The sequence below is a fragment of the Salvelinus fontinalis genome, chromosome 21, assembly GCF_029448725.1.
Source record: "Salvelinus fontinalis isolate EN_2023a chromosome 21, ASM2944872v1, whole genome shotgun sequence".
NCBI lineage: Eukaryota > Metazoa > Chordata > Actinopteri > Salmoniformes > Salmonidae > Salvelinus > Salvelinus fontinalis.
This window is the reverse complement of record NC_074685.1, coordinates 49,116,075-49,131,164: the sequence shown is the minus strand read 5'-3', so window position 1 is coordinate 49,131,164 and position 15,090 is coordinate 49,116,075. Positions and strand designations below refer to the sequence as shown.

The following is a 15,090-nucleotide window of genomic DNA, read 5'->3' as shown; positions in this document are numbered from 1 at the left end:
ACTCTGTGTGAGGGCCAGTTAGTGGAGTGTTCAATATAATACCCTCTGTGTGAGGGCCAGCTAGTAGAGTGTTCAATACAATACCCTCTGTGTGAGGGCCAGTTAGTGGAGTGTTCAATATAATACACTGTGTGAGGGCCAGTTAGTGGAGTGTTCATAATAATTAATACACTCTGTGTGGGGGCCAGTTAGTGGAGTGTTCAATATAATACCCTCTGTGTGAGGGCCAGTTAGTGGAGTGTTCAATATAATACCCTCTGTGTGAGGGCCAGTTAGTGGAGTGTTCAACATAATACACTGTGTGAGGGCCAGATAGTGGAGTGTTCAATATAATTAATACACTCTGTGTGAGGGCCAGTTAGTGGAGTGTTCAATATAATTAATACACTCTGTGTGAGGGCCAGTTAGTAGAGTGTTCAATATAATACACTGTGTGAGGGCCAGTTAGTGGAGTGTTCAACATAATACACTGTGTGAGTGTGGACCAGTCACTAGAATGTTCAATATATTACACTCTGTGTGAGTGTCTGTTTGGTATATTCAAAGCATGTGTGCTCGCTCATGTTTTGAGAGGTATTTGTACAAGTCTCTCTCTCTGTGTGTGTGTGTGTGTGTGTGTGTGTGTGTGTGTGTGTGTGTGTGTGTGTGTGTGTGTGTGTGTGTGTGTGTGTGTGTGTGTGTACCGTTGTTGCTGATAGGAAGATGTGATGTTCTGTGGGTTTCATGCCATGTAACAGCTGGCATGCATGATATAAATGAAGCTCGTTTTAAACCATTTCAAGAATGTGTGCTGCATATTATTTTGGATAATCACGAGATACTTTGTCCAATGTGCGTATATGTTTTTGAGCCTGTGAGTGTGTGTGTGTGTGCGTGCAGCGGTCTCTTCTGGATTCTGTCATGTTGTTTTGCCCTTGTTGTGTACGGAGCGATTGAGTAACGCTATACCTCATCCCATTGGCTCTGGGCGTGCAGGGCTTGTATGCTGTTGGTGTAACGGGCTTGCTGACAAAATGGAGAACTGACCCAGGAACCAGAGACTTTCTCTGGCATGTTATGTAATTCCAAACCAAATCAGGACACAGTGGAGGACACATCCCTAGTCCATGTGATGGCTAGTATTACCACCATCATGAAATGATCATATGGCTACTTCTGATGTCACCTAGTGGCTTCCTCGATAGGAAACCCGTAACCCTTGCTCAATGGGGAACCCCCCCCCCCCCCCCCCTCAAGCCTTGCTTGATGGGAACCCCCCCAACCCTTGCTCGGTGGGAACCCCCCCCAAGCCTTGCTCGATAGGAACCCCCCCCAACCTTTCCTCGGTGGGAAATCCCCCAACCTTTCCTCGATGGGAAACCCTCATTGTCCCTCGATGGGAAACCCTCATTGTCCCTCGATGGGAAACCCTTCCTTGATGGGGCACGGCCACTTGATCCGTGATTATATCTTTTCACGTTGTCTGTCAGGTATGTTTTCCAGTCCCTTTGGCAATTCATTAATTTCCCCTTTTTTGAATATCGATATCACAAAACAATTCCAGTAATCTATAAAAGGTGTCAACAATAGGGGAAAGGGCTTAGGTAATAAACGCTTTCCAAGTCCTCCAAGTTTTGCCTACTTAACAACATGCTCTACATAATGTCCGGCTTTTTTTACAAAGGCAAGATGGTAACATTACTATTTGATTGTGTGGCACAGTGTTTCTTTTCACTCATGTTACAGAGTCTGTTCAGTGAACCATGCTGCTTATGTGATAATGACTAACCTTGCCTGAAATCTGAAGGCTTGCATTAGCTTCCGAAGCTAAAAATGAATAGGCTTTGAGTTCAGTGTGCTACCACAGTCTTACAGTCCTGGTCAGAAACAACAGCATTGGTTGCTCCTACTTGTCTGTGTCGATGTGGTAATCAAGCTATAAAATCTGAATATCCTGCACATTTCTTTCTGGCCTTGTAATGAAAATAAAATGTGTTAGAACTAAAAAAAAAAAAAAAAAAAGATGGGGAGAAAACAGAAGTTGCAGGTTACCGTGGCAACCCTGATAAATACATCTCCATAACTTGGTCCCTGACCGCTGAGATTAGACCACTGGGACATGGAAAAAAAGATACCCTTTTGTTACATTCCTGGGGTCTGGTTGCTGAGTGATGGCAACAGTGCTATTAGACTACTTTTAGCTGCTTCCTTAATGAGCGCAGAAGGAAATGTCTCACCATTGGCTGTCCCCGTCCGGGTTCATTGTGTGACAGTGAGCGCAAATAAAACGTAATACTAAAACACAAAACAATAAAACGGAATTCTCTGGAATTAACCGACTGTGGATTACACACGGCTATTTCTACAGCACGTGTACAGCCTCAGTATACTTCCATACCAAACGTTCTCTGAATCCTCTCAAACTTCTCCATCAGTTGATATAAATAGAATAAAACGTAGTAAAAGTTCCCACATAAAACACTTTAGACATTGACTTAAACATTCCCTTTTACTTTTGTTTGTATTAAATGCATGCTGTACCATACTTATTCCTACCCATAATGCATTGCCCCCATTCCTTTAGCCCTCTTTTTCCTCTTTGGGAAGACTGGCAGGCTGGTAATGGCCCATTATCCCAGGACAGAATGTAGTCCTGGTAAGAGCCCATTATCCCAGGACAGAATGTAGTCCTGGTAAGGGCCCATTATCCCAGGACAGAATGTAGTCCTGGTAGGAGCCCATTATCCCAGGACAGAATGTATTCCTGGTAAGGGCCCATTATCCCAGGACAGAATGTAGTCCTGGTAAGAGCCCATTATCCCAGGACAGAATGTAGTCCCGGTAAGGGCCCATTATCCCAGGACAGAATGTAGTCCTGGTAAGAGCCTATTATCCCAGGACAGAATGTAGTCCTGGTAAGGGCCCATTATCCCAGGACAGAATGTATTCCTGGTAAGGGCCCATTATCCCAGGACAGAATGTAGTCCTGGTAAGAGCCCATTATCCCAGGACAGAATGTAGTCCTTATAGACTCACCTGTTTCAATATAGCTCGTCTACACCCCCCCCCCCCCCGCCATACACATTCCCTACACCCCCACACACCCCTACACCCCCCCCCCCCCCCCCCATACACACACGCCCCCTTATATCCCCACCATATACCCCCTCACACACACTCTTTTCACCCTTTCATATTCTCTATTTTTGCGTATTTCTGACACTGAATATGGTCAGATCTTCAATCAAAACATAATATCAGATAAAGGGAACCTGAGTGAACAAATAACACAAAATGTTGATAATTAAATAAATGATTAAAGTAACAAAGTTATGCAACACCTCAAAAAAGTAATTGCCCCCTTAACACTCAATAACTGGTTGTGCCATTTGTAGCTACAATGGCTCCAACCAAACGCTTCCTGCTGTTGTTGATCCGTCTCTCACAGTAATGGATTATGCTCAGTATCAGAGAACTCTAAAGGGGAATGTCAGGCTAGCCATCCGTGAGCTGAAGAGCAGCTGGGTCATGCAGCAAGAGAATGATCCAGAACACACTAATCACATCACATCAAGCTTTATTTATAGCACATTTCAGAGACGGACAACACAATGTGCTTCACAGGAAAAAAAACGAATAAAAACAATGAAAATAAAAAGTGAAATATTTAATCAGGAATAAACATAAAATGTCTCTTAAAAATGTCCACAGTTTTGGGCCCCCTCAGGTTCTCTGGCAGGCTATTCCAGAGGCTGGGGTCATAGTAACTAAAGGATGCCTTTTCATGTCTCTTGGTCTTAAGTTTTGGGATAGTTAAAAGGCCAGTGCCAGAGGACCTGAGGAATCTACTGAGTACATAACTTAAAAGGATGCCTTTTCATGTCTCTTGGTCTTAGGTTTTGGGATAGATAAAAGGCCAGTGCCAGAGGACCTGAGGAATCTACTGAGTACATAACTTAAAAAGGATGCCTTTCCATGTCTCCTGGTCTTAGGTTTTGGGATAGTTAAAAGGCCAGTGCCAGAGGACCTGAGGAATCTACTGAGTACATAACTTAAAAGGATGCCTTTCCATGTCTCTTGGTCTTAGGTTTTGGGATAGTTAAAAGGCCAGTGCCAGAGGACCTGAGGAATCTACTGAGTACATAACTTAAAAGGATGCCTTTTCATGTCTCTTGGTCTTAGGTTTTGGGATAGTTAAAAGGCCAGTGCCAGAGGACCTGAGGAATCTACTGAGTACATAACTTAAAAGGATGCCTTTTCATGTCTCTTGGTCTTAGGTTTTGGGATAGATAAAAGGCCAGTGCCAGAGGACCTGAGGAATCTACTGAGTACATAACTTAAAAGGATGCCTTTTCATGTCTCTTGGTCTTAAGTTTTGGGATAGTTAAAAGGCCAGTGCCAGAGGACCTGAGGAATCTACTGAGTACATAACTTAAAAGGATGTCTGACATGTATTGGGATGCACACTCGTGGGTTGATTTATAAACCAATAGAAGAATCTAAGAATGAATTCTATCAGCCTGAGAGAGAAACGTCCGCACCTTGGCAATGTTCCTCAGGTGGTAAAAAGCTATTTTGTTCACATTCGTAATGTGTGATTTCGAAATTGAGTTAAGAATCTGAAATAACAGCTCGGTTTTTTTTACCTGGTGTTTTATCTTTATTGCCCATGAATTAAAATGTGAGGCCTAATTCTCTCTCTGTGCTTTGGCTCCAACAATAAGTACCTCGGTCTTGTCTTGATTTAGCTGGAGGAAGTTGTGAGCCATCCAAGTATTTAAAATCACTAATACAGTCAAATAATTTCTCCGTGGAGCTAAAATCCTCTGCTGACACAGAAATGTAAAGTTGTGTATCGTCTGCGTAGCAGTGAAAATCAAAGCTGTGCTTTCTAAAAACGCTGCCAAGGGGTATATAAACATATATAAACTGAACAGTACCGGACCCAAAATGGAACCTTGTGGAACGCCACATGTGATATGCATTTCCTCTTAGTTATGATCACCAAGCGTGACAAAAAAAACAGCTTACGACCGGTTAAATAGATCCTAGTCTACATCAGAATGGCTGAAAATAAAGTTCTGGAATGGCCTAGTCAAAGTCCAGACCTAAACCTGATTGAGATGTTGTGGCAGGACCTGAAATTAGCAGTTCATGGTCAAAAATCCACAAATGTTTCTGAGTTAAAGCAGTTCTGCATGGAAGAGTGGGCCAAAATTCCTCCACAGCGACGTGAGCGACTGATCAACAACTACAGGAAGCATTTGGTTGGAGTCGTTACAGCTAAAAGTAGAACACCCAGTTATTAAGTGAAAGGGGGTATTGGTTATTGCATAACTTTGCTTTTTAAATAAATGATAAAAGTATGAAAGAAGTATGTTGTGTTATTTGTCTACTCAGGTTCCATGTATATAATATTAGGTTTTGGGTGAACATCTGAAAGGGAGCAAATACTTTTTCACGGCACTGTACACACACACACACACACACACACACACACACACACACACACACACACACACACACACACACACACACACACACACACACACACACACACACACACACACACACACACACACACACGCGCACACACACGTGCACACACACGTGCACACACACGTGCACACACACGTGCACACACACACGCAGACACGCACACACGCAGACACGCACACACGCACACGCACACGCACACACACAGTGCCTTCATAACAGAAGGAAGCCGTCAATTGATTTAATGTTGCCATTGTTTAGCCTGTACGCAATCACTGTCTACTCCCTGTGAATGAAGAGTCATTCTCACACGCACACTCCCCCTGCAACCTTTCTTTCCCCCCCCCCACCATTCCGTGCTCTCTCTATTCCTCCAACCCACATCCCTCTGGAGCAATTCCAAACCCATTACATCACCCTTAACACTCTCCCGGTCAACAGACAGAGGAAAGAAAAGGAAGGTCAGGAAATCAAGGTAAAGGAACCCATTCCCTGTAACATCTGTCCACATGGAGCATTTCAAAATCACTGCTTATTTTGTCTGCTGCCCTTGACGTGGATTAAACTCAGATAGCATGCGGGCTAATTGTAACACCCTGACTCTATAGATGACCTCAGAGTACAGTGGGAAAGACAACAGAGGGGCGGAGATAGAAGCCAAGAGACAGAGGTTGTACAAGAAAGAGTGAAAAGACAAAAAGAGGAAGGCTCTGAATGGGTCGGCGTGGAGGTGGGTGGGGGGGGGGGGGGGCCTGCTTGTGTTGTTTCAGCCCACTCTGGAGCAGCCAGGCCAGTGCTGCGCTTGTTTCCCTTCTCCCTCCAATCCAAATGGAATGACTCAACCAGGGCTGGCCCTCGCCGGCACTCCAGGGCCTCGCAATAACTCAACCCTGAGAGGTTTGCCGGGATTGGTAGCCAGTGATCTCATGCTGCCATGGCGTAAACACTCAGGTGGGGCCAAGCTGAAAACCTTGTTGCATGCTGGGACAGGGTCTCGCCCCCCCCCCCCCCCACCCCCCACCCGCCCCCAACTCATAGTTTGAGGGTCATCTGCAGGGCACAGCCAACCCCAAATGTATTGAGATGGGAAAGTTAATGAAACTTTATTCTTTTGAGTTTGCTCGGTGCTTAACCTTGCTTTTTTTTAATTTCTTTTTCAAGGCATTCTTCCCGAAAGGTTGGCCAGAAGGAAAGGTACGTGAAAGGTTGGCTAGACGGAAAGGGACGTGAAAGGTTGGCTAGAAGGAAAGGGACGTGAAAGGTTGGCTAGAAGGAAAGGGACGTAAAAGGTTGGCTAGAAGGAAAGGGACGTGAAAGGTTGGCTAGAAGGAAAGGGACGTGAAGGGTTGGCCAGAGAGAAAGGAACGTGAAAGGTTGGCTAGAATTAAAGGGGACGTGAAAGGTTGGCTAGAAGGAAAGGGGACGTGAAAGGTTGGCTAGAAGGAAAGGGACGTGAAGGGTTGGTCAGAAGGAAAGGGACGTGAAAGGTTGGCTAGAAGGAAAGGGGACGTGAAAGGTTGGTCAGAAGGAAAGGGGACGTGAAAGGTTGGTCAGAAGGAAAGGGACGTGAAAGGTTGGCCAGAAGGAAAGGGATGTGAAAGGTTGGCTAGAAGGAAAGGGGACGTGAAAGGTTGGTCAGAAGGAAAGGGGATGTGAAAGGTTGGCTAGAAGGAAAGGGACGTGCGTACAAGGCTCTAAAACCCAATAGTATTTAAACGGACACACAAACACAGATATACACACACACGGGTCTTACCTGCTAGGTCTTCCTTGGATGAGGCCATGCGCGGGGAGCCGTGCATGGGTTCGATCTTCAGAGAAAGCCTGCAACAACAGAACCATGTGGTCAGCAACCGGAGGACACTCACTATTCATATACCTCAAATCCACTGCTTGACTCACTCACCATACCTTGTGATATCATAGCTTGTGATATCATAGCTTGTGATATCATAGCTTGTGATATCATAGCTTGTGATATCATAGCTTGTGAAATCATAGCTTGTGAAATCATAGCTTGTGAAATCATAGCTTGTGATATCATACCTTGTGAGATCATAGCTTGTGATATCACAGCTTGTGAAATCATAGCTTTTGAATGAGCCCTATTTATAAGCCCATAGCAATGGATAACAATGTCTCCCTTTTTAGTAGGAGTATTGATTTAATACGTGTGACAGAAATCCTTGCCAGGGGGAAATGGATGATAAAAGTCAAAGCAAAGCTTGTGTTTTATTCTATTATACAAATCTGAAAACAAATTAAATGTTTGGAGTTTGCTATAAAAAAACTAAACAAGTAGGGTCTCTGTCAGAAGAAAACCCTCTTTGCCACATGTGAAGCCTGTAACTGTGACGGGACGCTTCAATTAAATGTTCAATGTTCAATCAAGTGACCTCGACAACAAAAAGTTGATCCTATCACTTCTGGAAATTGATTTTTATATACGACGTACAAAGGGTACTTAATCTTCATACTACCAACGTATTTTTACATACATGAAATACTAAAACTGGGGTAATTTTGACCCCAAAAAGAAACTATTGGAAAAAGCAACAATCATAGAAGAATATAAACTTGATTCTTATCAAAACATCATGAGATATATAAATAAATAAAAAGATTTAGCAAAAGTATTGTTAATTTGCATATTCTGTAAAACAAACAAATGTTTACTTTAATGTGCAGAAAGTACAATCCACAGTATCATTTAGTTTTTAGAATGTTGAAGTAAATACTAATTTGGTCATATTTCCAGCAACATTTGAAATACACAAAAAGTGATTCAATGCATTGATCCTGGGAGACAATGACCAAGAATATGGCTTAGTTTTCTTTCTTTACTTAACCCACTAGTGAAACAATGGGATTGTTAGGTTAGATTACTATTGTTAGGTTAGATTACTTGTTAGATATTACTGCACGGTCGGAACTAGAAGCACAAGCATTTCGCTACACTCGCATTGACATCTGCTAACCATGTGTATGTGACAAATAAAAGTCGATTTGATTTGATTGATAGGGTCTATGGCAGGATGGCTCAAAAATCATGCCCAAATAATCCTCAAAGTCACTTTAAACCAAATGTTATAGCAATACAAATACCATAACAAGTTGCACATATAGATTATTGGAGGACATTATAGGAAATCTGGTATTTATATCATATTTTCTGTAGAATAACTATTTTTTTCTGAAAATACCCACCAATACAGCACAATGTATACTTTAAGGGTAGCTGGTTTCTGGATTATAAATCTACCAAGTATTCATACCACTGACTGACTTTTATGAGCTGTTTTGACTGCAACTAAGCATATCTGTAAAGGTCATCTTTTATTTTGTACACAGCGATAACCAGTTATAATCAGTTATAACCATAGACGAGTAGATAAGACGCTCCATCTCTTCAGGTGATCTGTCTAACTGGTCAACAGCACTGATACAGGTTCCCCTCCACCCTAGGGTGGCATGGATAGGTTATCACGTCTCATTTACATTTACATTTAAGTCATTTAGTAGACGCTCTTATCCAGAGCGACTTACAAATTGGTGCATTCACCTTATGACATCCAGTGGAACAGCCACTTTACAATAGTGCAGTTTCTCCAGAGAAACCTTGATTCAAATAAAGGTCCTATTTATCAAACGACTGTAGGCGGAATTAGGTGTTTTTGTCTGCTATTAAAATGACGCCAAAGGACTTGCATTTTTTTTTTTTAAGTCCATATTGATACAGAAACACAATACTAATATTTAGATTTTTGAAGAGGCTGATTGACAAAGTAATGAATAATTTGAATAAACCACCTTTGGGCTATGAAAATTAAATTAAAAAAAATATGACTCTGGGGTCAAAATGACCCAGGTCGGTAGTATGAGGGTTAACATGCTCACTCGGTGGGTATACAGAAGACCATTTGCTACCAATCCTATATATCCACTTGGGAGGTGTTTAAAGGACTTCCTGAGCCATTAGACTATGTTAGGGTTCTATCACAGGTAACAGCAGCATAACAAAGCTAGAGGGGAAATGGCGTAAACATTGCTGCTTTTGACTCCCCTTTCGGGCGATTTACAAAATGTGCCCCTGTGGTTCAAGATACATTACCCTGTCACGTTCCTGACCTATTTCTGTTAGTTTGTTATGTGTGTTAGTTGGTCAGGACGTGAGGTTGGGTGGGCATTCTATGTTTTCTGTTTCTATGTTGGTTTATGGGTTGCCTGGTATGGCTCTTAATTAGAGGCAGGTGTTTGGCGTTCCTCTAATTAAGAGTCATATTTAGGTAGGCGTTTTCACAGTGTTCGTTGTGGGTGATTTTCTTCCGTGTCTGTGTCTGTACACCACGCAGGACTGTTTTCGGTTTGTTTGTTCCTCGTTCATTTGTGTAGCCTATGTTTCCTATTCGTGCGTTCTTCTTGTTTTATGTAAGTTCGTCGTCTATGTCTGTCTACACCGTTTGTTGTTTTTGTTAGTTTAGTCAAGTTCGTGTTTTCTTTAATAAATTATGTGTTCAAACTCCGCTGCGCCTTGGTTCCCTCAATACTCCTCCTTTTCGGTCGAAGAGGAGGAGGACCGCCGTTACATACCCTTCGTCATAGCTGGAGCTAAACGCTCCCTCACAGGGGTAAATGGTCAAACTAAATGCTCCCTCACAGGGGTAAATGGTAGAACTAAACGCTCCCTCACATGGGTAAAGGTAGAACTAAACTCTCCCTCACAGGGGTAAATGGTAGAACTAAACACTCCCTCACAGGGGTAAATGGTAGAACTAAACACTCCCTCACAGGGGTAAATGGTAGAACTAAACACTCCCTCACAGGGGTAAATGGTAGACCTAAACACTCCCTCACAGGGGTAAATGGTAGAACTAAACAATCCCTCAAGGGTAAATGGTAGAACTAAACGCTCCTTCACAGGGGTAAATGGCAGAACTAAACTCTCCCTCACAGGGGTAAATGGCAGAACTAAACGCTCCCTCACAGGTTTAAATGGTAGAATTAAACGGTCCCTCACAGGGGTAAATGGTAGAACTAAACACTCCCTCACAAGGGTAAATGGCAGAACTAAACGGTCCCTCACAGGGGTAAATGGTAGACCTAAACACTCCCTCACAGGGGTAAATGGTAGAACTAAATGCTCCCTCACAGGGGTAAATGGTAGAACTAAAATCTCCCTCACAGGGGTAAATGGTAGAACTAAACGGTCCCTCACAGGGGTAAATGGTAGAACTAAACACTCCCTCACAGGGGTAAATGGTAGAACTAAACGGTCCCTCACAGGGGTAAATGGTAGAACTAAACACTCCCTCACAGGGGTAAATGGATAAAGGAAACGCTCCCTCACAGGGGTAAATGGCAGAACAAAATTCTCCCTCACAGGGGTAAATGGTAGAACTAAACGGTCCCTCACAGGGGTAAATAGTAGAACTAAACACTCCCTCACAGGGGTAAATGGTAGAACTAAACGCTCCCTCACAGGGGTAAATGGTAGAACTAAAAGCTCCCTCACAGGGGTAAATGGTAGAACTAAACGGTCCCTCACAGGGGTAAATGGTAGAACTAAACACTCCCTCACAGGGGTAAATGGTAGAACTAAACGGTCCCTCACAGGGGTAAATGGTAGAACTAAACACTCCCTCACAGGGGTAAATGGCCAAACTAAATGCTCCCTCACAGGGGTAAATGGTAGAACTAAACGCTCCCTCACAGGGGTAAATGGTAGCACTAAACTCTCCCTCACAGGGGTAAATGGTAGAACTAAACACTCCCTCACAGGGGTAAATGGTAGAACTAAAAGCTCCCTCACAGGGGTAAATGGTAGAACTAAAAGCTCCCTCACAGGGGTAAATGGCCAAACTAAATGCTCCCTCACAGGGGTAAATGGTAGAACTAAACGCTCCCTCACAGGGGTAAATGGTAGAACTAAAAGCTCCCTCACAGGGGTAAATGGTAGAACTAAACGCTCCCTCACAGGGGTAAATGGTAGAACTAAACGCTCCCTCACAGGGGTAAATGGTAGAACTAAACGGTCCCTCACAGGGGTAAATGGTAGAACTAAACGGTCCCTCACAGGGGTAAATGGTAGAACTAAACGGTCCCTCACAGGGGTAAATGGTAGAACTAAACGCTCCCTCACAGGGGTAAATGGTAGAACTAAACACTCCCTCACAGGGGTAAATGGTAGAACTAAACGCTCCCTCACAGGGGTAAATGGTAGAACTAAACGCTCCCTCACAGGGGTAAATGGCAGAACTAAACGCTCCCTCACAGGGGTAAATGGTAGAACGAAACGCTCCCTCGCAAGGGTAAATGGTAGAACTAAACGGTCCCTCACAGGGGTAAATGGTAGAACTAAACGGTCCCTCACAGGGGTAAATGGTAGAACTAAACACTCCCTCACAGGGGTAAATGGCCAAACTAAATGCTCCCTCACAGGGGTAAATGGTAGAACTAAACGGTCCCTCACAGGGGTAAATGGTAGAACTAAACGGTCCCTCACAGGGGTAAATGGTAGAACTAAACGGTCCCTCACAGGGGTAAATGGTAGAACTAAACGGTCCCTCACAGGGGTAAATGGTAGAACTAAAAGCTCCCTCACAAGGGTAAATGGTAGAACTAAACGGTCCCTCACAGGGGTAAATGGTAGACCAAAACGCTCCCTCACAGGGGTAAATGGTAGAACTAAACACTCCCTCACAGGGGTAAATGGTAGACCTAAACACTCCCTCACAGGGGTAAATGGTAGAACTAAACGGTCCCTCACAGGGGTAAATGGTAGAACTAAAAGCTCCCTCACAGGGGTAAATGGTAGACCTAAACACTCCCTCACAGGGGTAAATGGTAGACCTAAACACTCCCTCACAGGGGTAAATGGTAGAACTAAAAGCACATGTCAAGGGAATTCAATGATGATCGTATGGCAAGCAAAGCATAAACACTTTGATAGGAAGGCCTGAGGGGCACAACTCAGATGTTTGTCGGACAGAAGATATCGAGATGGACAGTCAGTCTATGTCGTGGGTATAAATAACAACACGTGTGGCCAACCCGTGGTTGAGCGGTGACACCACAGGCTCTTCTGTTACAACCCACCGACCTAGCCAAAGGGTGCACCGGAAACTAAATTCAGAGCTTTCCACCGCATATCTGACGTTTACAACTAGATTATCACTAGTGTCCTCATTGTAATCGGATCAAAATGCATTTTTTGAGTTGGTTTCTGCCAACCTGGAATGGTGTTGATATTGATAGGTCCAGAAATACAGATAAATAACTGTTAGTGCAGATGAATTCCTGGTTAGGGACATGTCAGTGAAGAACTAATAGTAACCCGGGTCCAAATGAGGAAGGTTTCAATTAGTGAACTGTGAAAAAGCAGCTCTTAAAAAGGAACAATCATTTTTTGGGGGCTTATAAATTAAAATGATACAGTACGTACCCATTGGTTCTTGAAGAATATAACTTATGAGTTCAACTGTCGTACCCCATCAGAAGGTAAAATATAAGCTTGTTATCCAGTAAATGTAAACAAACAACGTATAGGGTCAACACATGGTTAAAACTAAAATGTTGATCTCAAGGATGGTTAGTCCTTGCATTCAGACCTTTACCCATGAATTTGAGAGTGGTGACATTTCTCCAGTCCCATCCCTCAGCTTTTAACCCGGAACAATGGCGGGGAGGGGCTTTGTTATTGTTTCAACTGCTGATTGCCGCTTTATAAATCACACAAATATCAAAACTATCCATGCAGTTTCTCCCGGAGTAAACAGTACATTTCTGACAACAAGTGCATTTGTATATTTTAAATAAAAACAAAACAAAGCATGCTGATAACAGACAAATACTAAATGACAGACAAACACTAACTAACTAAAGTCTTTGTCTGTCAGTCTGTCTGTCAGTCAGTTAGACTAACTGACAGACAGACTAACAGACAAAGACTAACTGACACACTAAATAACAGACAAAGACTAACTGAGAGACAGACTAAATAACAGACAAAGACTAACTACTGTATTGTCAAGGTTTAACCCCAAAAACTATTTTCAAAAAGTATTTTGGGCTGCCTGAAGAACTCATAAGTCACTGGATGTAGTTTTGTCAAAAGCACATATTCACACAAACACAAACACACAGTAATGTAATTAAACACGGGCGTGGGCGTATTACCGTAGGACCCAGCTCTTCTGGAAAATAAAATCATTTCAATCAGGTTGTTTTTGAAAGTGGGTCATGACGAATAGTTCAAAGGAATTCTCCTCCATAAAACATGGTATTATAGTTCTCACAAAGCTGTGACGAACTGCGCGTTGGGAAAATATTCAGGTCCCTTGACTTTATCCACATTTTGTTACGTTACAAAATGTTATTCTAAAATTGATTAAATTGTTTCCCCCCCCCCCCCCCCCCCCCCAATCTACACACAATTCCCCATAATGACAACGTAAAAACAGGTTTTGAGAAATGTTTGCAAATGTATAAAAAAATAAAAAAATAAATGAAATATCACTTTTTCAGTCTGAACCAGACCACTGTAACCTGCCCTGGGTCCAGTCTGAACCAGACCACTGTAACCTGCCCTGGGTCCAGTCTGAACCAGACCACTGTAACCTGCCCTGGGTCCAGTCTGAACCAGACCACTGTAACCTGCCCTGGGTCCAGTCTGATCCAGACCACTGTAACCTGCCCTGGGTCCAGTCTGATCCAGACCACTGTAACCTGCCCTGGGTCCAGTCTGAACCAGACCACTGTAACCTGCCCTGGGTCCAGTCTGATCCAGACCACTGTAACCTGCCCTGGGTCCAGTCTGAACCAGACCACTGTAACCTGCCCTGGGTCCAGTCTGAACCAGACCACTGTAACCTGCCCTGGGTCCAGTCTGAACCAGACCACTGTAACCAGCCCTGGGTCCAGTCTGAACCAGACCACTGTAACCTGCCCTGGGTCCAGTCTGAACCAGACCACTGTAACTTTCCAAAGGAAAGCAGACCCAGACAGTCTTTTTTCTCTCCCTCAGGATGGAAAGTTAAAATGCATTCAAAGAACAGACAGAGGGAGGGAGGGATGGAGGGAGGGATGGAAAGAGAGGGAGAGAGGGATGGAGAGAGGGAGGGAGGGTCCAGGTTGGTCAGTACTGAGGAAAGCAGCAGGCTGAAGGATGGATGAAGGCATCTGGCCAAAGATCAAGGGCTCTCTCTTGCACTCCTTGTCTCTCCCTCTGGTTGCTAAGGGACTTTGAGGCTGAGTCGGGGTCACTTCACCTTGGAGGATCGCAGTTCAACCGTCACTATGGTTACCACATTGGAACCCCCTCCACCGGGTCCGGATGGTTACCACAACCGTCACCACGAAACTCCCGTCCACCCCAAACCCACCGGTCTCCTCCATCCCTCCCTCAATGTTTTGGAATGGGGCCATCCCGTTCTATCCGGCTCCCTTCATCCACTGTTCCAATTCCACCAACATCTCTCTCACACGCCAGGAGAGTGTCTGAAACCTCCCCAGGCCACACTTAACAGAAACATAGACAAGCTGTACTGCAGTGCTGGATATGGGAACCAGGTGTGTGTGTTTCCAACAGCTACGGAGGCAGAGTTAGAGGAAGCCGTG

The 15,090-nt window shown here is 43.9% G+C and overlaps 1 protein-coding gene across 5 annotated transcripts in view; it reads right to left on the bottom strand.

The window, feature by feature from the left end:
• The window catches only part of LOC129819054 (ras-specific guanine nucleotide-releasing factor RalGPS1-like), a 273,360-nt gene that overhangs the window by 26,594 nt on the left and 231,676 nt on the right, over positions 1-15,090 (bottom strand). For all 5 annotated transcript variants that reach the window (XM_055875573.1, XM_055875575.1, XM_055875572.1 and 2 more), the window contains one exon: positions 7,232-7,299. In XM_055875573.1, coding sequence (XP_055731548.1) covers positions 7,232-7,299 — 68 coding nt within the window. The remainder of the gene's footprint in view (positions 1-7,231; positions 7,300-15,090) is intronic.